Raw genomic sequence first — 24,352 nt, 5'->3', positions numbered from 1 at the left:
AAGTTTAGTGGTTTGTAACATCGTTGCGACTTTTATGAAACTGTGTTTTTCACAACATTAAAAACAACAATCGTTTGTTGACTTCATTCTTTTTGTCGTTTTTGGTTTCACCGAAAGAATGGTTTGTGAAAAATGTAAGGATTTGAAAACAAAACAGGCGTTATATTCTACAAGATGAATCTCATAGCTTCACTATCATCATGGATATTTTTGTTTATGATTTATCTTGATATTTTTTTTCTGAATTGCTAGTCTCATTTATAAGATTTCCAGTCGTTACACCCCCTGGACGTTACACCCCTAGTCATTACACCCTCTAAGCCTGGACATTACACCCACCAAGATGTAAACATAATTGATTAGGTTACTAAGGTGTGATCACACCTACCATGGGGCACACTTCACTTGTTAATTATTAATAATTAGAAACTATTTGTTACATATTGACCAACTACATCATGTGGAAAGTTTGGAATCCTAATAATACTTTCTTATTTTTACATAAATGAAATTCAATTTTATGGTCTTATGATTTACATTTTATTAACAAAAATATTATTTTCCAAAAATATGATATGATATGTAACAGAATGGTATTTATGCAGGAAAACGGAAATGGGTAGAGACATGAGGGATTATACATGTTATATATATTTTTGTTATCATTCAAATAATAAGTTGATGTTATGTTGCATTAAGACTCATGCCCCAATTTAGTGTTTTAAATCATTGACACAGTTTTGTGTCATCATTTATGAAACACAGTTTGTAAAACTAACAGTAACACTGGGCCACTTAGATAAACATTGGACCTATTTGGGCCACATTAGGGCCAGACAAAGACCCTCTAACTGTTTATTAGGGGCCATAAAAGATACACAGACTAGTGCCAATTAGGGCCCTCCCATAAACTGTGAAAACATGCTTTGAATGCTACAGAAAGTGACAGATTCCTGTTAATTGTGTTTCAATATAAAACAGTATTTCTTCAATAATCCCTCATTATCAATTCTGACTTTAAAGGTTAATGATATTGTAATTAATGAACTTTGAAGTCTGCAGTAAAATTTTATATATCATACAGTGACAATATGTTACTTCTATTTCAATATCTAACAAACTCACTGAAACCAACAGATATAGGATATTTCTACTTTATTAATACTTGCTTAAAAATTAATAATGGGATTTCTTGGCAATATTATTTTAGTTTTTTTTTAATCAATCATAATTTGTATTTTATTTTCAAAGTTATTTCTGTCTGTAAAAAAGTATTTATGATTTAGATGTATATTATAACATTATGGTGAAATAAGAATAAATGTATATGAATTAAGATTGTGTTTTGTTATTCTAAATAATTATTGTATTTATCATTATTTTATTTTGTTTTCAAAGTTTTTTCTGTCGTTATTATTTATGATTTAGATGCATATTATTACATTATGGTGAATAAAAATAAATGTATATGAATTAAGATTGTGTTTTGTTTATTCTAAATATTTATTTTATTTATCTTTATTTTTATTTCTTCATGTTTTTTCTGTCTGTATATTCTTGAAAAAAAGTATTTATTATTTAGATGCATATTGTTACAGTCATTCTGGTGAAATAAAAATTAATGTTTTAAATGATGGCTGCTCAATTAAATAATTTGAGCAACCATTAATCTCATCAGTGTCATCTTACATGACAAATCCAATTAGTGGTTCATAAGTTGATTACACCTTTCTAATCTAATCAATATCTTGGTGGGTGTAATGTCCAGGCTTAGAGGGTGTAATGACCAGGGGTGTAACGTCCAGGGGGTGTAATGACTGGACACCATTTATAAGACACGCAAAGAATTTAGAGATACTTTTTATATGGGCTAAATTCTTTGGAACGTCTCATCGTTGAAGGACCTTTTTTGTGGTGGAAACCAGAAAGTTTAAATTTTCATCAATTTGCGTAAAATTGCAAAATAACATTACCAACTCATTCAGTTTTAATTCAGAAGTCCATTTTTACATCAAATATCGTCGATTCGAAGTTAGAAAGGCATAAATTCTTTAGTTAAACTTCTGCTTAAATCGCAAAACAAACACTGACCTGTAGCCATGTCATGAAACTGATTTAAATATGCACCAATCAGAAGAAGGCATTACGGTGTAACGTGTACGCGTAATTTTATTTAACATGAGCTTTTGACACCGACTTTTACCTAACTAGATCTAGTATGCTAATCTTTGTCGATTTAATAAGCATATGTTCAAAACAGATATGGTGCAGTTTCTATTCACTGTTCTAAGTTTCAGCAAGTGTTTATGCATGTCTTTTTTGCACCTCTGTCTGTGATGTTTTATGTACTTACATTCTACGTTAAATAGGACGGTATACTGTACGATCTGTATCAATATTATTTATGTACAGTATAAAAATAAAAGATGTAATTTATTTCAGAACTTTTTAATTGTCAATTTAGAAAAAAAAATGCTAAATTAATCCAGAAAAGTATAACATCTGTTTACTATGTAACGCGCTGCACCACAACAGACGAACGCAAACTGTATTTTACGCTGTTTATTCTTCCACTTTAAACCAGATGCTTTACATCGAGGTGGTGTTATCGATTTATATCTACACAGCGAGCAAATCGAGAGATATTGAAAAATTGAATAGTGGTTAGATTTAAATTGCTCAGGCGTGCAAAATTCAAAGTGTCATTACATATTTTTTACGGAACATTATCGAGAAATGAATTATCTACACAGGTATGTAAATATTATTGCAATCCGTTGATATTAAGTGTCTTATATCGGGGCTTGAATGTTGCGCACAAAATCCTTGCGAAACAATATAGACAAAGAACGAAAAATTCCCACCATTAATTTGGTCTTTCCCCCTTTGTACGCTCTAAATATTACCCATATAAAAAGTAGCTTAATATTTAAGAGCGTCAAAAATTTGGACTACTGAATTGCTAATTTGCGTGTTTGATAATACATGTAAGTTAAATTCCGGTAAAACCTATGTTAACACCTTTTGTTTCAATGTCTGAAGTGACCAAGTTTGGCTTCTTTGCAACAGGGACTGTGGGAGTATGCATGAAGTTAATATTGCAGCCTTAGAACTATTTGTAGATGTTGAATTCAATTTCACAGTGCTGTTTATGCCAAGAAGAGGTCGCTGGAAGCAAGAAAATGTAATTTTATAACTGTTGGTATTGATGGATAGCACTTCGAGTTACGGGTATATTTAACTGATTTTGACAAAATGTTTTGGTGGATGTAATTCTCAAACTCACTGTTTGGCCTAAAGAGTGCATTTCAGTCTTAGGAGTTGGCTGTTGAAAATAGTGACCAATATTTATCGCCTGTACATTCCCTTTCACTACCTTGTACAAGAATGTCAATCTCTGATGGCGTCGTTTCTCTTGAATTGTGGATAGGTTCAGATCCTTCAGCATGGTACATGTAGTCCATATAAACGTACTCCCAAAGCCTTTGATAATTTTTGCCAATGCGACTCTGGGAGAACATACATGTACATGTATGCGCCCCTTCTTGATTACAATCTCAGTTTTGCACACCGATTTTGTGCGCATCACTAAACAGACTACGTTGCTTACCAATTAAGGAAATCGATGAATAAACTTCAAAGACACATAAAATTTACCTGAATGGCAAGTTGGCAACCTACATGTACAGACATTATCCTTTGCATGCAACCTATAAAACACGACAATATTTCAACACACTGTTCTTGCTGACATTTTCATTTTGAAATTTCGAACATTGTAAATATTCGAGGACTGTTCGACATCGTTATCAACTAGGTTACAAAAATATCATGATGTGCAAAATATTGGTGTTCTGCGACCTAACCGATAGTGACACTTTTTGTCGGCAACATAACAACAGTTCCCAATAAATGGCAATATGGTGGATAAAGCTTGCAAAAGATTAACAAAGTAATTACAAAGCAATTATTTCTTGCTTTAATGGTACCGTTTGCATGAGTTTGTGCTTTATACGGGTAAACGTTGATACGTTTTTGCAGTATCTGTGTTCCTTAGCCTTTTCAGTGGGGATACAATTTTGCACCTTTGGACAATAGACGGCACATTGCAACTCTCAGCAACCCTTTGGGTTATAAAGCTGAAAGTTGAATTATTGCAACATTCAGCATGGCTGATTCGCATCCATCTTGTCTGATTTGTAAACCCTGGTGATCAAGTTTTCTGCAGATAGTTGGACTTGCTCTAGCTTGTCTATGGCGCCTTGCTGATATTCCCACACGATACTCCCATTCTCGGATTTTGAGAGGAATTTTTGTAATGTGTATCTTCCATTTCAGGTTACTTTAGAAAGTTATATCTTAGTATGGGTTCTCATGGAAGTTTTTGAAAATTGTTGTCAATGGTGGAGAAGGATATAGATTTTGATAAGTACAGGCTACAGAGTCAATAGCATTTCTTGGTTAGATTTGACCTAGTGAAAAAAAACTTGTTATTTATTTTCAGGTCAAAAGAAATTAGGCAAAGTCATAACCCCAGATCCTTGGAAATCAGGAGCAAGAAATACAACAGGTATGCATTTTCAGCAAATTGTTTGTCCTGATTATTGAAGCACATTGTTGATATGACATTAATTTTTATTAAGACCAGTTCAGTAGTGACATTTGTTTAATTCTGGCAACCATCTCTAAATGAAGTCTTTAATTGTAACAGCAATAAGTTATCGGTATTTTAAGTTACTAGTTCAATAATTATCCCCACGCTTTTCGGAGAAAAAGTGGGGATATTGTGGTTATCTCTGTTTTCCGACCGTCCTGGCCACTATCTCCTCCTACACTATAAGCACTAGAACCTTGAAACTTACACACATGGTAGCTATGAGCATATGTGCGACCCTGCACTATTTGGAATTTTGCTCTGACCCCTGGGTCAAAAGTTATGCAGGGCTTCCCCTGGCTCAAAAATTTATCTAGCCAAATTCGCCTTGCTATGACAAAATTCTTATATTTTGGGCTACTTTATTAGTTTTAATAAAGAAAAAGTTGTAGCCAAATAGAATTTTCTGTAGCCAAATTTCCTTATTTGTAGCCATTTGCTAATTTGGCGAATGGCAGTGTAAGCCCTGGTTATGGGGGTTGGGGTGGGGCCGGGTCAGAGATTTTTACTTATTTTTTTAGGTTATTTTACTATAATTTCTTCATTTCTACACCAATTGTCTTCAAATTGATACTGAACCTCTCTTATGACAATACAGTCAATCTCAACTATGCATGGCCCTATTACCAACCCTGGGGCGCCCCGCCCACATAGGCCACGCCCACCCAAAATTGCCTTTTACTTTAATTTCTTCAATTCTACACCGATTCACTTCAAATTGATACTGAACCTCTCTTATGACAATACGGTCAATCTCAGCTATGCATAGTCCCATTACCAACCCTGGGGGGCCCCGCCCACATAGGCCACGCCCACCCAAAATTGCCTTTTACTATAATTTCTTCATTTCTACACCGATTCACTTCAAATTGATACTGAACCTCTTTTATGACAATACAGTCAATCTCAACAATGCATGGCCCCATAACCAACCCTGGGGCGCTCCGCCCACATCGGCCACGCCCACCCAAAATTGCCTTTTACTATAATTTCTTCATTTCTACACAGATTTACTTCAAATTGATAATGAACCTCTCTTATGACAATATGGTCAATCTCAACTATGTATGGCCCCATAACCAACCCTCAGACGCCCCGCCCACATAGGCCACGCCCACCCAAAATAGCCTTTTACTATAATTTCTTCATTTCTACACCAATTGACTTCTAATTGATACTGAACTTCTCTCATGACAATACGGTCAATCTCAACTATGCATGGCCCCATTACTAACACTGGGGCGCCACTGGGTCAAACATGGGGCGTGGGGATACGCATCGGCCTCTGCAGCGCCATTTCTAGTTAAACTTGATATTCATTACATGCAATGACAGCTGTAAATTGATAGTTTTAATAACATAGAGTGATCATAATCATGTCAAAAGCTACGTAAGCAATATCAATTTACAGTCAAATTGTGGATCATAATTTTGTATCTTATAATTGTCTCGCCCAATTTTAAGTGGTCAGGTATACTGTTGCATACACAGTCATTCAAATCTTAAAATGAAGTGTAATATAAGTACGGTTTTGTCAATACCAACTGCAAAACATAGCTACATTAATGACATGCTTTAAAACGCTGCTGTTGTTTCCTTTTAGAGGGAGGTGGAAGATCGCTGAACGAAAACAAAGCACTGACAGCCACCAAGAATAGGTATATTACCAAACCTTGAATTATGTTGATATTTGCTGGTAGTTTATTGTTAGCTCGGCGTTTTCGGAGAAAACCCGAGGTATTGTCATAGCCAGCTCATCGTCCGCCGTCTAACGTCCGCGTCGTGCTAAAACCTTAACATTTGCTCTAAAATCAAAGTGCTTCCACCTACAACTTTGAAACTTTATATGTAGATGCACCTTGATGAGCTCTACACGCCACACCCATTTTGGGGTCACTAGGTCAAAGGTCACTGTGACCTCTAAAAAAAATAATTCTGACAAGCTTTCATTTATTCAAAACTGCACCTGTAGCCGAGCGTGGCACCCGTTATGCGGTGCTCTTGTTTCATGTAAGTTTGCATCTGGTCCTGTCAGTGAAAAGCCGAATCATTGTTTAAGAGCATCTATATATACCATTTACTAGTTCAGATCGTGATTCAGAAACAGTTTAAGCCTGTTTAGTGTTTTTAAACGGTATAAAACAGGTACCAGGTATGTCTTTAGAATTACTTAACCAAGAATTTGGTCCAATAAAATAGTGCTGTGCCCAACACGTGTAATAAATATTGAAACATGATAATTTGTCTTTTTTTAGTAATCTCGGAATCTGTGTTAACTGACTCAAAAGTTGGAGCCATTTCTTGTCCATCACTTTCTGACATTTGGCATTTTCATTATAAATGATGGCAAAGAAGAATTTAGTTTAAAAAAAAAGTTAAATCGGTGGAGGTGATTGGTATTTACCACGTACAGAAAAAAACAAATACCAATGTGTTTTAATGATATTAACGAAAAATAAAGGTTAAATAGCCAATTGTATGTTATAGAAAAATTAGTGTGTAAAATGTTTTATGCCAAGAAGTAACCATGTATACAAACATGTGCAATGTATTGATGTACATGTATATCTACCAAAATGTATAATAAATAAGGATAAAAGTAGTTACAAGGCAACTATGTGATTGTATATATCATCTATTTTAGGGCCGGTGGCCTGTTTTTATTTAAATACAATTGTTTGAGTTTGCTACAATAATAATTACTTGTTGTGTTGTAGGTACAACCCGTATACAACAGGCTTTGATAAATGCAAGATCTGCAAGTCATCAGTGCATCAGAAGGGTTCTCATTATTGTCAAGGTACTTGTAGACACCAGAAATTTTATTCCTGTTACAAACACAGTTTAAATTTACTTTTTGTTTATCAAATAGCCTTGGTCTGTTTAATCAACTTGTTAACCCTTTGCATGCTGGGAAATTTGTCATCTGCTAAAATGTCGTCTGCTGAATTTCTAAAATTAGCATTTTCTTCGATTTTTTTCACAGAATACTATCAGAATAGCAAACAGTTTGGATCCTGATGAGAAGCCATGTTATGTGGCGTCTCATCTGGATCCAAACTGTTTGCAAAGTCCTTCAAAATTCGGTTCCCACACTGAAAGAGTTAATACTGGTCCAAATGTTGAATGTTTTATAATGGTTAATGTTGGTATTATATGTTAATCTATGAGCTTGTATTGCCTCAGGTAAAAACTAATTGACATTTGACAAAAGGAAAATATAAAGATGATATTTGTTTATTTGTGACACAGCCATGTGTGGAAAAAAGATGAATGTGTGTATAAAAAATTATAACCCACTAAATTCATTTTTTTTAAACTTCCTGCTTTTCCTTTTACATCTTAAAAGAATTGAACTGCCTAATTTAATGGGAATAACAACTAAATGTTTTTTTAGTGTGGCATTATGGATTCCATTTAATTTACTGTATTATTTGGGGAAAAGATATGCAAATGAAACAGTTTTAAGTGATGGTATGCACATTTTCACTGTTGAATTGAGCTGAAAAGAATTAACAGGTCAAAAGAGTTAGTTAAAATGTGGTAACTGACTAATTATCTGCAACTCATCTTGCTACCAGTTGTTTATAAAAAAATATATATTTGATATTTTACATGACCGTATAGTCCTCTAAGCCTAGCGGAACTGTCTTTTTATTAGGATCGGAGTTAGTGTTCGTGTGTCGTATGAACAAATCTGCACTAAAACTAAATTAAGATTCACATTATACATGCATGATCAGTTGTGAAACGAAAGTACGGTTGATATTCAAATGCATTATTTTTCTCTTTCCGGGATATTGTTTTAGTATGTTGATGCTGCATTAACAAATATAAGCGTATATGAAGTGAAAACACCAAAAACAAACAACGGTTGCCATAGACACCTATAAACATAGCATATACTGTTAGATGCACATAATATCACTTTAGGTAACTTATAATTTTCAATGCTATTTTTTAATGTTTGCATAATGAATTACTAGAATGTCATATTGAGCACTGGAAAATGTACAATACATTTTAAAACAACATTTTCTACTCATGGAAATGTCATGATATTGAAATAAAGAAATGGTCAACATAATAACTTACCAGTACATGTGTTCATGACATCCAAATGTAAAGCTTTTTAATTATGTGCTTTGTAAATTTTCGATTTAATTTAATTTTCTTATTTTTTAAGAGTTTGTTCATATTAAAGTTCTTTTTGGAAACTAGCAACTATAAACAATGCATTTGTGTTTACATAAAATCAAATCCAGTACCTAGTAATCTTTGCAAATATAGAACACAAAACTTACACAAACAATTTTTTTTATCAAAATGTTTAATTGCAACATTTAAACAAAATTCAGGGTGTGCATACAAGAAGGGTATCTGTGCCATGTGTGGGAAGAAGATCATCAGTACAGCCAACTACCGGCAATCTTCTACGTGACACCTGGCAGGTCTATGGTGCGCTGTTGTCCGTGATTTTGTTTGCAGGCAACAGGTTAATTTTGTTTGCAGGCAACAGGTTAATTTTGTTTGCAGGCAACAAGTTAAATGGCAAAACTGTCTGCTAGCCTTGATACTATTGAATGTTTTACTTGTCAATGATTTTATACTTAAAAGAGGCCATGTCCCAGAGAAAACTGATCTCTTGGGGATGAAATATTACCAATAAATATGAACTGAGAAAACTGGGTTTAAAGCATGTGCATAAATGGTCGTCCTAGCTAAGACTGTTCAGGCTGCTCAAGCTAATCTGGGAGGACACTAAATATTTATGGAAATTTTTCTTTAAAAAGTCTCTTATAAAAAAAATCCAGTCTAGGCAGAAAGTAACACTCATTGGGTCATTGTCAACCTAAAATGACTTGAAGTCTCCCGGGGTGACTAGAAGCTGATTCATGTCACCCTGGGGTGACTTCAAGCCGATTCTAGTCACCCGGTCGGCTAGAAGTCACCCCAGGGTGACATGAATTGGCTTGAAGTCACCCCCGGGTGACTTCAAGCCATTTCAGATCGACAATGACCCAATGAGCGAAAGTAACATACGTGGACTGCTCAGTCTTACCTTGGGCAACACTTTACACTCACGCATCAAGTCCAGTTTTCCCAGAAACTGTGGCATTTGTTAATACAGTTTAAGCTTTAATAATACATGTATTTCAGTTGAGGAAACAGTTATTGTATTAAATAATGCTTTAATAAATACTAATAAAAAAGCATCTCTTATGACTATTGGTGATAATTGAACATAATTGTGCAGCATTTTATTGTATTATTGTAAATGTGTACATTTGAATAATGAATAATACCGGTTTTGTTTTGTGCATGATTTTTGTAACTAAAGTGTATTTGTGTTAAAACTTGATAGGTGTCAGTGTGACCCCTTGTTAATTGGAAGTACAAATGTAAGATAAAATAAACAAAGTTGCAAAACTATTTCATCTCAATTATCTTCGTTTTTCAATATATTGTTGTGAAGATGTTTATTGAGAAATACTGTTTAAACATTGTATTTTATTGTGCTGCCACATCAAGTTATTTGGACAAAACCTAACATTGCTATACGATCATTCAACATTCATGAACCGGGATATAAATCTGTATACCGGTAATAAGTATTTTAACGAGCATTTCATTTTGGATATGTATTTTATTAATCAGGTTTTCCGAAGGAAAAAAACTGATTATTAGATTGGCAAATGTCGGCGGGCGGGCGGGCAGAACAAGCATGTCCGGGCCATAACTTTGTCAATAATTGTTAGATTTTAAAATCATTTGGCACATTTGATCACCATCATTAGACGGTGTGTTGGGCGAAAGAATTACGTTGATATCTCCAAGGTCAAGGTCACAGTTTGAGTTCAAAGGTCAAAAATGGCCATATATGAGATTGTCCGGGCCATAGCTATGTCATTCATTGTGAGATTTTAAAATCATTTGGCACATTTGTTCACCATCATGGGACGGTGTGTCGCACGTAAGAATTATGTCAATATCTCTAAGGTCAAGGTCGCCACGACTAAAAATATATTTATTTTGAAACAAAGGAGGTTAAATGTAAGCAATCAGTTCAGTTTGAGTTGTCTTCCTTTATCTGACTTTTTTTTCACATTGAAAACCTGGTTTTGTGATAATTTTGTCCCTTGTTTTTATTTTTTGGATACATATTTTATTTTATTCTCAGCAACCTTTATTATGAATGCTAATCAAATTATATAAAGATACTGAAATTAAACTATTTAAAGACAGAATGATACTATTATTAAAAAAAGCCATCACAAATACAAGTTATAATTGTATCATCAACATTCAACTGAAGTCATATGTTCCTTGTCAGGAAATAATTACAAGGGTCGTATTCCCGAAATAAATAAGGACAATTTAAAAAAATGATTTGAAAGGACCCATATTTAATATTTGTGTGAGACAATGTTTTGTGCCAATTTAGTATATACTTTACGCATACCATTGTGGGTATTAGATTTACTTCAAACTCTGAGTCCAGACAGATCCCCAACTATCACATACGGTAGTTTGAAACTATATCACTAATAAATACCAAATCGCAATTATATGATTGATTTCAATGCTTTATAGTTCACAAAAACACAAAATGATCACTCTTATGTCTAGTTTTGAATTGTGTATGTTATCTAAATTAAGATTTTGTTTATGTATAAACACACTGAGACAACAATTTTCACCTAGTCTTGATGAAACTTAGCTTTTTTTTAGCTTGCCTGAGCACACTGTGCTCATGGTGAGCTTTTGTGATAGACTTTTGTCCATTGTGCGTCATGTGGCGTCAACATTTGTCTTCTTAAAACTGTAGAGGACACTTTTTTTTCTGATTTTTTATGAAATTTAACAGAATTGTGCAAATGATATCTTGGACGAGTTGGATAATGGTTCCAGTTGGTTAAAAACATGTTTGCCAGGAGACGGGACATTTTTACTTATGGCTATAGTAAAAGCTTGTTAACACTCTAGAGGTAACATTTATTGTCTGATCTTTATGAAACTAGGTCAGAATATTTGTCACACTGATATCTTGGACTAATTCGAAAATGGTTCTGGTTGGTGAAAAAAAACATGGTTCGGGGCATTTTTCTAAATATGGTTATAGTTAAGACTTGTGAACACTCTTAGTTACATTATTAGTCCAATCTTCATGAAACTTGGTCAAAACATCAGTTCTAATGATATCTTGGACGAGTTTGAAAATGGTTCTGGTCTGTTGAAAAACATGGCTGCCAGGGAGTGGGGCATTTTTCCTCATATGGCTTAACCTTGTTAACACTCTAAGTTATATTTAATGTTCACTCTTCATAAAACTTGGTCATACAATTTTTTCTAATGATATCTTAGGTTGCACAGAACAGGTTAGTTTCTTTTCTCAGGTGAGCGACTTTGGGTCTTTCAAGCCCTTTTTTTTAAAACAATATCTAGACCGAGTTCTTATCTGTGTCATGTGGTCTGAAAACTAAGTCACCATGTCAAATCTTATAAAAGCTTGCTAACACTCTCGAAGCCACATTCATTTCTCAATATTGATTTAACCTGGTCAGAATGTTTGTTTTGTCCATAAATTATGTAGGCCAAGTTAGATTCTGGGTCATGTTTATCTAAAATATTTGTCACCAGGTCAAGTCTTGTAAGTCAAGGTAGAAGCAATATTTGTAATATAAATTTTGACTCAGTGTTGCAGAAACTTTGTCAGAATGTTTATGTCTTGACAATATCATGGCCCTGTTTTAATCTGGGTCAAATGGGATCAAATACTACCAGTTGGTAACAAATTCAAGTTTGAAGTTGTTGACAAGGTGTTTTCTTTCAACTCAATAGGGCGAGCGCTTTAGGGTCATCATAATCCTGATTGTTAGTTTGGTCAGTAAGAAGTATACCCTGGTGTAGTGGATGAGTGCTTTAGGGTCATCATAATCCTGATTGTTATTTTGGTCAGTAAGACGTATACCCTGGTGTGGTGGATGAGTGCTTTAGGGTCATCATAATCCTGATTGTTATTTTGGTCCGTAAGACGTATACCCTGGTGTAGTGGATGAGTGCTTTAGGGTCATCATAATCCTGATTGTTATTTTGGTCAGTAAGATGTATACCCTGGTGTAATGGATGAGTGCTTTAGGGTCATCATAATCCTGATTGTTATTTTGGTCAGTAAGACGTATACCCTGGTGTAGTGGATGAGTGCTTTAGGGTCATCATAATCCTGATTGTTATTTTGGTCAGTAAGACGTATACCCTAGTGTGGTGGATAAGATTCTCTCTCTGGGAAAATGGGCCTTAATGCAGAGTGTAGTCCCAGAAAGGGTAACACTCTCCACTTTTATGAGACTTTTAGTATAAACTTTAAAGCAACTCTCATCTAAACAAAAAATCAATTTGGGACTAGACATTTAGCACAAGGGTTAAGCCCAAATTTTCCAGAACAAGGCTCATGGTGTTTTCATAGCAACCTGGAGGTAACAGCTAGATTCCTTACAGTGGAAGTGATGTTCAGATCTCCCCTAAGACACCAAGTAGTGATTCTACCTAGGAGACAGACCCAAGCGCAGTTTAATAAGCCACTGGCTTTCCATTAAATGGATCTAAAATCAATATGGTAGACTTGGATTTCCATATAAAACCACTGATGTAATGTTTTATGTTTGAAAGTGTTACTGGACTGGGGCTTTTAAATAATGTTTTTAACTTCATCATTTTAAATTACTAAATAATCTTTTGATCCTTTACTAGTGTTAACCCAGGTAAACCAAAATGAGCTTTATGGCAAGTATTCAGTGGCATCTGAAAGTTTATTGTTAAAATAATACTTGTATGTTCTCAGTTTGTTGATGTGGACCACAAGTTGACATAGTATGACATAAAAGTGCATCTGAAGGGAACAAGAACAACAACATTGATTTCTATGAAAATGATTTTCTTTATCTTTTACTTAAAAACCATTTATCAACTTACTAAACATTTCCTTCAAACGTCTTGAACAAACAATGTAACTATAGTATGGTAGTCATATTAGCAAAATAAGGTATATTGCCTAAATTGTTCCGCAGCGTTTATGTACTTTCAAAGATGCCAATAATATTAACTTAACTTATGTATGAATAAGCAGTAAACTTTTTTCAAAAACATAACAGGATTTTGCTGCTCCAGAAATTCAGATTTACCAGTGTTATTGTTTTTTTCCTTGAACATTTTCTCCATATTCATCTTTGCCAGTTCATAAAAAGAAAATAGAAATGGTGAACATTATAGTTCAATGCTATTTGTTACGAAAGTGTGGAATCTTCCACAATAAAGATGTGGTAATTTGGTCGTCAACAGCTTCTCACTACATGTATATCCAACTGATTCCCAAATGACAATTTTTTTATCCATGCTAGTTCATACATGAAAAAGAGAAGCTGTAAAAAGAACTTCACTCCACTGCTTAACATAACTGATGTCACCTTATGTGAAAAACTACGAGTTCAAAGGGCTTCATCTTACTTCCAAACTCAAGTGGTTGATGTAAATTTTAGCACCTTCAACAACTTTCCAACTGACAGTTTTGATAATTGAAAATGCACAGCATCTTATTGATGAAATTTCCTGAACACATGTTGTTGCTGCGGTCTTTAAAGCTTCTCATCTATCAACATAAAGGTACGGCAACTGAGTCATTTAACAGCTTCATCGTCTATATGGATGATTTCAATGAGTCAGTGTATTGTTGCCTGATTGCAGGCAGTTCTGTATAAAGCTCCATGCCATGGAGCAGGGAGAGATCCACCTTCTTGTAGTACACAATGTGATGCTGAAGCTCCTGAAATTGTTTAAGAAATAAGTGAGCAGTTCTGTCCGAAAATGGGATCTTATGCATGTGCTTTAAAAGTAATCCCAGATTAGCCTAGGCAATCTGTACAGGCTAGTCATGGACAACACTTTTCACTTACGGAATTATCATCGTCCCTAATTAGCCTGTGCGGACCACACAATTAAAGCTTGGAATACAATTTTCTGATAATTCAATAATGGGTTGGATTTTTTCTAAACAAAAGTGATCAATTTAAAAGAAGTCACATTCAAACATCAACACTGAAATCCATATTAGTTAGAAGCTATAAAATTACCTGATTGTTACATGTAAGTTCTCCTTTAGGTTGTAAGAATAGTAAAAATTATCTGAGTTATCTCCCATTGAAATTTACCTGGTTGTTAGACACAAGCATTTCACTCATCATGGTTCCCTTGTTTGCAACATGTTGAATAATAAAAAATTATCTCCCATTGAAATGTACCTCCTCGTCATTGTTGTTCTCTAGTTATCAAGAATAATAAAGCCTATCTCCTATTCAAATATACCGGGTACCTTGCTTTTAGATGCAAGCATTTTACTAGTGTTCGAAAGAATTTTAAAGAGTTACATGTACCTCACATTTTAACTCAACTGGCTGTTAGATGCTAGAATTTTATTAATCATGGTTCTCCTAGTGTTTGTAAGAATAACAAGATTTGTCTCTGAACGTTTACTGGGTTGTCTCCCATTTAAATGTACCTGGCTGTTAGATGAAAGTATTTTACTCAATATAGCTCTCTTCCTGTTTACCACAATATGAATAATACACATTATCTCCTATTGAATCTCATAATTGTTGTTCTTAAGAATACAAGAATAACAAGAGATTGCAAAGCAATATGATCCCCTACCGGCTCCACCATTGTCAGAAATTCCACCATTGTCAGATTTTTTTATATATATTTGTTGCCATAGAAACCAGAATTTTTGACGAAGGAACAAAATGAAATGACGTGCATAATGTCCATATTGCCATCTATCCATGTTTCAAGTTTCATGAAAAATATGAAGAACTTTTAAAGTTATCGCAGGATCCAGAAAACCACCATTTTCAGCAGTATTTCTAGTCTATTTGTTACCATAGCAAGCAGAATTTTTGACGTAGGAACAAAATGAAATGATGTGCATAATGTCCATATTGCCATCTATCCATGTTTCAAGTTTTATGAAAAAATATTAAGAACTTGTAAAGTTTTCGCAGGATCAAGAAAAGTGTGAGGGACAGACTGACAGACAGACTGACTGCAAAGCGCAAACCATAAGTCCCCTCCGGTGAAACTGGTAGGGGACAATAAAGAGTAACCTCCCATTTAAATGTACCTGGTTGTTAGATGCAAGCATCTTGCTCATCATGGTTCTCTTGAGCTGCAAGTGGGTCTTGTCCTGCGCGTACAGGAACCTGTTGACATGGTGCACGGCCACCAGGTAGAGAACAGGAGACCACACACGACGCAGGCTGCCCCCGTACAGGGCCTGGTAGTACAGGCGCACCAGCTCCGGATCTGTCTCTTCAGGTGCCAGGAAGTGGTTGATGTCTAGTAGTAGCTGAAATGTGTAACGTCACGAGCATAAGCCTTTGGGAAAACTGGGGTTAATGCATGTGTGTTAAGTGTCATCTCTGATGCACAGTCCAATGAGAAACTATACTTCTGCTTTTATAGAATTTTTTATTTACAGGAGTTCTCTTCTGAAGACAAATCTAATGTAAGAATTAAGTGAAAAATCCAATGTAGGCTTTAAGTTTTGTGCCTGATCAGCCTGTGGGGACTGCACAGGCTAATCTGAGATGACACTTTACACACATAAATTAAGCCCTGTATTCCCAGAACGTGGCTCAGGATTATCATGTGCTCAAAGACAAGGCCCTGTGACTATGAGTAGACAATGACTACCACTAAGCGACCCTTTAACAACTTGAACTTCAAAGCACAGACTAATGCAAGGCAGCAACAACAGCTTGAATGATTTGAGACACTTATTTTTGTATCAGTTGGGAAAATGGGGCTTAATTAATGTGTGTGAAGTGTTGTCCCAGATTTGCCAGTGCAATCTGCACAGGCTTATCAGGGACAACACTTTCCACCTAAACTGGATTTTCATTAAGAAGAGACTGCCTTCAATGAAAAATTCAATGAAAGTTGACAATAACAAAAATGTGCCCTATACAGTGTTCATAATCATAAATGTAAACGTTGACAATCATGACAGACAATCCACAACAGACACAAGAGGATTACCAAAGGATGTGTTCTTTGATATCATGTCACTATTTTTTAATTGCCCACTTAGAGGCAAAGTAAAAACAAATTTTTTAAATAAAATTCATTTTAATTATTAAATACTTACCTGTTATCGTATGCTTATACTTTCCAAGGGGAAATAACTCATCCGGAATTTTAACTGGGAATCCGCCACCTCAATACCGTAATACAGGCCAGGTTAAACATAGTGCAATGCAACCTAGCCAAAAATCGGTAACCAACCCTCAATATTCTTTCAATATATATACAAAAATATTAATCGAATAGCGGGGTGGGAGGTGGGACCAGGGCTACAGATAAGGATCGTTTTATCGTTATTACGATTTGTATTTGGCAGAAAACGACTTGAAATAAAAAAACCATCGTACAGAAAACGATTACGAAGGAGGAAAAACGAATTTCAATCAATTTATGATCGTTTTTAGCCGGATTTTTTCGAAAAAATCTCGGCTTATAGATTGATGTTGTCGGGCGGGCGGGCGGGCGGGGTGGCGGCGTGCTCGAAAATGTTAAAGTTCTTATTTCATGGTATAACTTTGGTATGCTTGGACCTAGAGTCTTCAAACTTGACATGAAGGTTGGCCAGGATTAACAGATGACCACTGGTCATTTCAAGGTCATTCATTTGAAGGTCAAGGTCACTGTGACCTTCAATATAAAAAATGTTAAAGTTGTTATAACTTTGGTATGCTTGGACCTAGAGTCTTGAAACTTGACATGAAGGTTGGCCATAACTAGTTAGTAACCACTGGTCATTTCAAGGTCATTCATTTGAAGGTCAAGGTCACTGTGACCTTGAATGTAAAAATGTTAAAGTTCTTATTTCATGGTATAACTTTGGTATGCTTGGACCTAGAGTCTTCAAACTTGACATGAAGGTTGGCCAGGATTAACAGATGACCACTGGTCATTTCAAGGTCATTCATTTGAAGGTGAAGGTCACTGTGACCTTCAATATAAAAATGTTAAAGTTGTTATAACTTTGGTATGCTTGGACCTAGAGTCTTGAAACTTGACATGAAGGTTGGCCAGAACTAGTAAGTAACCACTGGACATTTCAAGGTCATTCATTTGAAGGTCAAGGTCACTGTGACCTTGAATGTAAAAATGTTAAAGTTCTTATTTCATGTTATAACTTTGGTATGCTTGTACCTAGAGTCTTCAAACTTGAAATAAAGATTGGCCAGTACTAGAAGATGACCACTGGTCATTTCAATGTCATTCATTTGAAGGTCAAGGTCACTGTGACCTTAAATGTTAAAATTTTTATAACTTTGGTATGCTTGGACATAGAGTCTTCAAACTTGACATGAAGGTTTGCAAGCACACTTAGATGACCACTGGTCATTTCAAGGTCATTCATTCTAAGGTCAAGGTCACTGTGACCTTGAATGTAAAAATGTTAAAGTTCTTATAACTTTGGTAGGAAAAAATGTTAAAGTTCTTATTCCATGTTATAACTTTGGTATGCTTGTACCTAGAGTCTTCAAACTTGACATAAAGGTTGGCCAGTACTAGAAGATCACCACTGCTCATTTCAATGTCATTCATTTGAAGGTCAAGGTCACTGTGACCTTCAATGTTAAAATGTTAAAATTGTTATAACTTTGGTATGCTTGGACCTAGAATCTCAAACTTGACGTAAAGGTTTGCAAGCACACTTAGATGACCACTGGTCATTTCAAGGTCATTCATTTCAATGTCATTCATTTGAAGGTCAAGGTCACTGTGAACTTAAATGTTAAAATGTTAAAATTGTTGTAACTTTGGTATGCTTGGACCTAGAATCTCAAACTTGACGTAAAGGTTTGCAAGCACACTTAGATGACCACTGGTCATTTCAAGGTCATTCATTTGAAGGTCGAGGTCACTGTGACCTTGGATGTAAATATGTTAAAGTTGTTAATACTTTGGTATGCTTAGACCTAGAGTCTTCAAACTTGATATGAAGGTTGGCCAGAACTAGTAGATGACCACTGGTCATTTTAAGGTCAAGGTCACCGTGACCTTGAATGTAAAAATGTTAAAATTCTTATTTCATGGTATAACTTTCTTATGCTTGGACTTACAGTCTTCAAACTGGACATGAAGGTTGGCCAGCACTAGTAGATGACAATTGGTCATTTTAAGGTCATTGAAGGTCAAGGTCACTGTGACCTTGAATGTTAAAAATTAAAAGTTGTTTTAACTTTCGTATGCTTGGACATGGACTTTGCCATGACTAACAGATGACCACTGGTCAAGAGAACAACTGGTCATTTTAAAGTCTTTCAATTGACAGTGACCTTAAATGTGAATATTTTTTTCATGATTTAACTTTGGTATGCTTACCACTGGTAATTTCAAGGACATTCAATTGAGGTTCACAGTTGCGGCAACTTCAAATGTGAAAGGGCTCTAAAATATTATAATTTTTGCTGTTTCACTTTGTTGGGGTAGCTTTCAGTCCACTACAAGACAAGGTTGAAGAGACCTGTCTGCTGTGTATTGGGAATCCCAGTGTTTTGAAGAATGCTGCTGAAACAGGTGAGAAGTTTGCTTTGCTGACTTTAGTGGTTTTTATACTTGTATGCATGTTACCCGTACTGTATGTTTAGTTTACTGTGAAGAATTATTCTCTTTTTTTAGTATTTAAGATATTGTTGACCTGGCCCCTGTGTTGCCCTGTTTTACTAAATCAGTAAATTACTTAAAAAAATTATCTACCTAAAATTTCATTGATATTATGTTGAAATGATTGTTTGGAACAGCACATACAAGTGAACTGTTGCCATCATAATTTGATGCAATAGAATTACAATTATATAAGTTAATTTGTTTCAAAATTTTTGTGTAAGTCTAAAAATATCATAAGCACTTTATTATAAATGCTTTTTAAAATGAATGGAATTCCTGACTATGTATAAGATTTTCTGTTCAATTACAGCCAACCAATTAGCTATGCACTCTATAAAACCTTTGTATTGTACTCAGTGAAACCTATGTGCATGGTGCTAGATTATTCTGCTGCAACTTAGTTTTTCGCGTATCAGGGTTTTTTGTGGCCATTTTGGGAAAAGGAGTCTGGCCTAATTGGGATTTTTTTTCATTGACTTAATAGCTAAAATTAGGAATTTTAACGACTAATAAGTATCACATTATTTTTAACTATTGACATTTACAAGGACTTTTAAACAAGTGTCAAATGTTTATTTCTGTCTTTGGACCCTTTCCCTTTTCAACATTGACCCAAGGAGTGCTTAGTTTTTCAACTCCACTTCTTACATTTCCAATTTGGGATTTTTATTTTTTTGGGATAGTGTCTGTTTGCTTTGGGACTGGGGCTGTTTTGCAGCCTTAAATAAAGAGCAGGAAAACCCCTGCATATCTGCAGGCATAAAAAATTGGAAAAAATTCAAGTGATTCAGGCAACCTTACTACTAATGCATTGCACATTTATTCACAAGTTATGGATAGTATGATACTTAGAGAAACCCAGTTGGAGCAGGATAATGAAGCGACGCCTCCCAGCGGTAGCACCGGAAACAGGCATGTTGGAGTGTGAATGTTTTAATAACCTAACTATTGTAATTTGCTTTCCTCCTTCTCTGTGTATGCATTGGCTTCACATCTTGCACAAATCACCATATCATTTGCTTCTGCTTTCAACCATAGTTCTACCATTTAGTTGGATGGGTGCTAGTTATTTTAATTTTTACAGCAAAGATACACTTCCACCATCTCTGGCTAAAGTCGCTTCGTGTATTCTTGGCCAGCAGTCATGTAACCAGATTCCTCATATATTTTCAGGTACAATTCCAAGTAAGAAGACACTAACAATACTAACTAACTAAACAAAATAATATTATCTGTAAAAAACATTCATTACCAAAATGTCAAATCTTAGCCAAACAACTTCTCCTGGGATGGTTCGACCAGCAACACCAATGAAAGCAATGGAAACAAGGCCATCTGGAACACCAAGTCCAAGCCCTGTCAAAGATCCTCAACTTGATCCGTTGCAGGGTACAATTACCGGATTTTGTGAGCAAATAGATACACAGCTAAAAGCTGCCATGTATAGCTTGATTGTCAATGATGTTGAGGACGCAAAAGCTACCATGCACAGCATGAGAAAAGCAACAACTGCTTTTCATGGGCAATCTTTCACTAATGCTCAGAGATGCTCAGAAAAGAAGTAGCACGCATCACCTGGCCAAGCAGGCACTCCAGCAATACAGCTCTAAGCTGGCAAAGGAAAATGTGGAGTTGGCTGCAAAGGTGAAAGCGCTAGAAAAAGAGCTAGAGAGTCGCGATGGAGATGTCAGTGTTTTGTTTGCAGATGACTTTGACACAAGTGATGACAGTGGAGCTGCGAACGTGGAATCACATGATGACAATGATGAACCAGACAAAAAGAAAATAAAATAACTCACACCAAACAATACTCTTGTCATTTTCATTCCTTTGATATTATGCCTATTATAGGTTATTAAGGGTTTTTACAAAGGAATTCTGCCATAACTTCTGTTTATTTACATTAAGTTTTGAAAGAAGGCATCTTAATAGTGTAGAACTTATAAGCATGAGTCATTGTGTTTATGTCTTTTAGATACAGTTTTTAAAGAAGTAATCTTTTCATAGTTTGGGAATAAGCATGAGCCATTGTAATTATGTCTTTAAGTTTTGAAAGAAGGCATGTTCTCATAGTTTTTATTGTTCTGTAATAAGCAAGAGCCTTTGTCCTGATGTTTTTTAGGTATAGTTTTGAAAGAAGACATCTTTTAATACTTTAGTCATCAGCACAAGTCCATGTTGGCAGAATTTAATGATTAGAGAAAATACCATTTCCTTACATATAATATTTTCATAATATTCTTTTAAAATTTAAAACACATACCTACTTAAAGCACTGTAAGTGTTAAGATAATGTCCTAGTTTTCTTCTTTGATTTGGCATTCTCTATTTCAATCATTGCATACATACTGTATCAATTATTGTGAGCCTTGGTTTTTGTTTTGCAACAAATGATAGATAATGCATAGATCCTTCAGTTTGTATTTCAAAGATATAGTACATGCACATGTTTTATGGTGCATCCTCTGCCCTGCAATCATAACTTTTCTTGTTCAGCTTATCTCTTGCATATTTTCTTATTATCAGTATATCTTGTTTTGTTTCAAAGTCACCAATTTCACCATTTGTTTAATTTGTTAAACAAATATTTCCATAATGGGACACTGGTTAGTGTCTTAAAATGCTGTTTCAAGACAATATCTTAATAAAATGTTAAACATTTTAAATGAATTCTTTGACCACATACATGTAGGTTACTAAGTCCTTACAAAACTTAACTTTGGATTTATATGTACTACAAATTAAAAGCATGTCTATTGGAATTAAACACTCAAGTATTATGATAAAAAATTTGCTTAATTTTGTGTGTTAGATAAAACATTGCAGAAACACTACATTTTTTAATTATATTCAATCAATGATTATTAAATTATAAACATTGATAGAAGCAGCCATTTTGTACCTTATAAGTTACAACTTTTAATTCCACTGAAAACAACAAACAAACAAAGAAAATGTCTTCAACGTGAAGCATATTACATTGAAAATGTGGAAATATTCCTTGGTTCTAGTCAAATACTTAAAACTTTAGCACCCAAATAGTAATATAGCACATACGTTTAATTGTGAGTACAAAATGGCTGCTTCATGGGAAAGACAATATTGAATTGTTTTTCCCAATTGTTGTACATTGATAATCAAATAAAAAAAAACAACCCAGGTTGATGTCCCGACGCATGTTACGGAGATAAACCAGCCAGTACGTGTCCATCACTAGAAATTGTCGGCTTTGAGCTCAGCAGACCAGAGAACCTCCACATTTGCCTGTTATCCTAGAAGTTCAAAGGGGTATGTACTTAATGCCACATTTTGCAAGTTGTTTGCACTGTGACTTTTCACTCTAAATGATCCATCTTGCTAAATACAGGTATATAGTACTGCAGTCACTATTATGTAGTGATGTCATAAAATATGTTGCAGGTCTGTTACCTCCCACTACATATTTCAGTAGAAAGCTAGGAGCCATTGATAATATAAGCAGATTTGAAGTCAATTAGATGCGTAAACTATGTAAATAGGGGTCTATCATGAATTTTTATGAGCACACATATTCTTTAAGAACATTTTGTATGTGTTGAACCCAGCAAAAGAACCGTTACACATTCTGTTACATGGCATCAGAATGTTTCAAGTCGAATACCTAGCACAGGACCTTCCATAGAGAACTGCTAGGTTTGATTTTGGGATCTGCTAGCATTAGTCATGGTGATTTTAAGATTTCTTCCAAGATCACTTACACATAGTCAAAGAGGAGTTCTTTCCTAAAAATACTTTTTTATTTCAGGAGTGTGCACTGATGTCATCTTCTCATGACTGGAACTGACTACACCTCCGAAAGATGGCAAACACTTACATATGCTCAGCTTGTGGGAAGGAATATAAGTTGAAGAAACGACTTTTAAACCACAACTGTACACTCTGTAAATTCTGTGGGAAAAGATACAGTTCATATCAAAGACTTCAACTACACCAATGTAGAGTCATAAATACAGACGACACTTTTGAAAAACCAAGTGTGAAAAGTAGTACAAATGCTGACAACAACAGACTTAATGTGGGGACACATCTTTTAAATGAGCATCACACCAACGATCAAGATTTTGAAGCTGTTCATTTGACACAAGTTGATGCTACACATTTTTATTTCAAACAAGTTGACAATGATTGGAGAGTTCAAAAATGTTCAAACCTTGGACTGGTTCCTAACATTCAGAGTCTGCCTCCATGTCATGAAGTTGCAATAGGCACACCAAATGAAGTAAAACAAATTTCTGGGGATGGAAATTGCTTCTTCAGGGCACTATCCTTTGTCCTTACCGGCGAACAGTCTTTACATCGTAGTGTGCGTGAAAAACTTGGCAATCATATGTTGAAATATGGTCAATATCTGAGAACTTTTATTCCAGAATATATTGACACAAAGCAATACATTGAACAAAATAACATGAATCAAGATGGAATTTGGGCAACTGAGATTGAGATTTTTGCAGCTTCACATTTGCTAAGCACCAATATTTTTATTCACACTCAGACTGCGAACGGCTTCCAGTGGCAGAAATTTTCAGGAACTTTTCTCCAACCATCTATGGTTATGAATAACAAAAGCATATATCTACAGCATACTGGTGGAGTTCACTATGACGTTGTTTTGAGTGTAATGGAAGGCCAGACATTAACTACTACTACTACAAAGAAACGCAAAGCATCAAATGACTCCAAAATATGTTGCGCAGATAATGTGTTCACAACCACTTCCCCAAAAAAGAGAAAAAACATCGCTGGGATTGATAAAAAAGGTGATTCGAAAGAATGTTACGTCACAGAAGAAGTATCCTATCACAATGTAGCTGGCAGTAAAAACAAAAAGGAAAAAATCAATATGAAAGCGTTGGCGCAGCAAAAAAGACGTACTAACCCAGATTATAAGCAAGCAGAGAATGCTGCACGAAGGATAAAAAGAGCAAACAC

The 24,352-nt window shown here is 35.0% G+C and overlaps 2 protein-coding genes across 4 annotated transcripts in view; one reads left to right on the top strand and one right to left on the bottom strand.

The window, feature by feature from the left end:
• Positions 1-15: 15 nt before the first annotated feature.
• Positions 16-10,098, top strand: LOC127875211 (cysteine-rich PDZ-binding protein-like). 2 transcript variants are annotated; one of them, XR_008047323.1, is made up of 6 exons: positions 16-134; positions 4,505-4,570; positions 6,258-6,312; positions 7,372-7,454; positions 9,013-9,521; positions 9,603-10,098. XR_008047323.1 is itself a non-coding variant. In XM_052420072.1 (5 exons), exons 1-5 carry the CDS (start codon positions 119-121, stop codon positions 9,093-9,095), a joined length of 303 nt encoding a protein of 100 aa, XP_052276032.1. In that variant the 5' UTR covers positions 16-118; the 3' UTR covers positions 9,096-10,098. The 2 variants fall into 2 exon arrangements, 1 of the variants encoding a protein (XP_052276032.1); XM_052420072.1 differs by having other exon boundaries at positions 9,013-10,098.
• Positions 10,099-13,450: 3,352 nt separating this feature from the next.
• Positions 13,451-24,352, bottom strand: part of LOC127875188 (RNA polymerase II-associated protein 1-like) — a 64,224-nt gene continuing 53,322 nt past the window's right edge. For both annotated transcript variants that reach the window (XM_052420039.1, XM_052420040.1), the window contains exons 31-32: positions 15,828-16,052; positions 13,451-14,474 (exon numbers count right to left, since the gene is read on the bottom strand). In XM_052420039.1, the coding sequence (XP_052275999.1) occupies positions 14,349-14,474; positions 15,828-16,052 (351 nt within the window). In that variant the 3' untranslated portion in view covers positions 13,451-14,348. The remainder of the gene's footprint in view (positions 14,475-15,827; positions 16,053-24,352) is intronic.

Source organism: Dreissena polymorpha, chromosome 3 (genome assembly GCF_020536995.1).
Source record: "Dreissena polymorpha isolate Duluth1 chromosome 3, UMN_Dpol_1.0, whole genome shotgun sequence".
Lineage (NCBI taxonomy): Eukaryota > Metazoa > Mollusca > Bivalvia > Myida > Dreissenidae > Dreissena > Dreissena polymorpha.
Note: the sequence above shows the minus strand (reverse complement) of the source record. Positions and strands in the feature narration are given on the sequence as shown.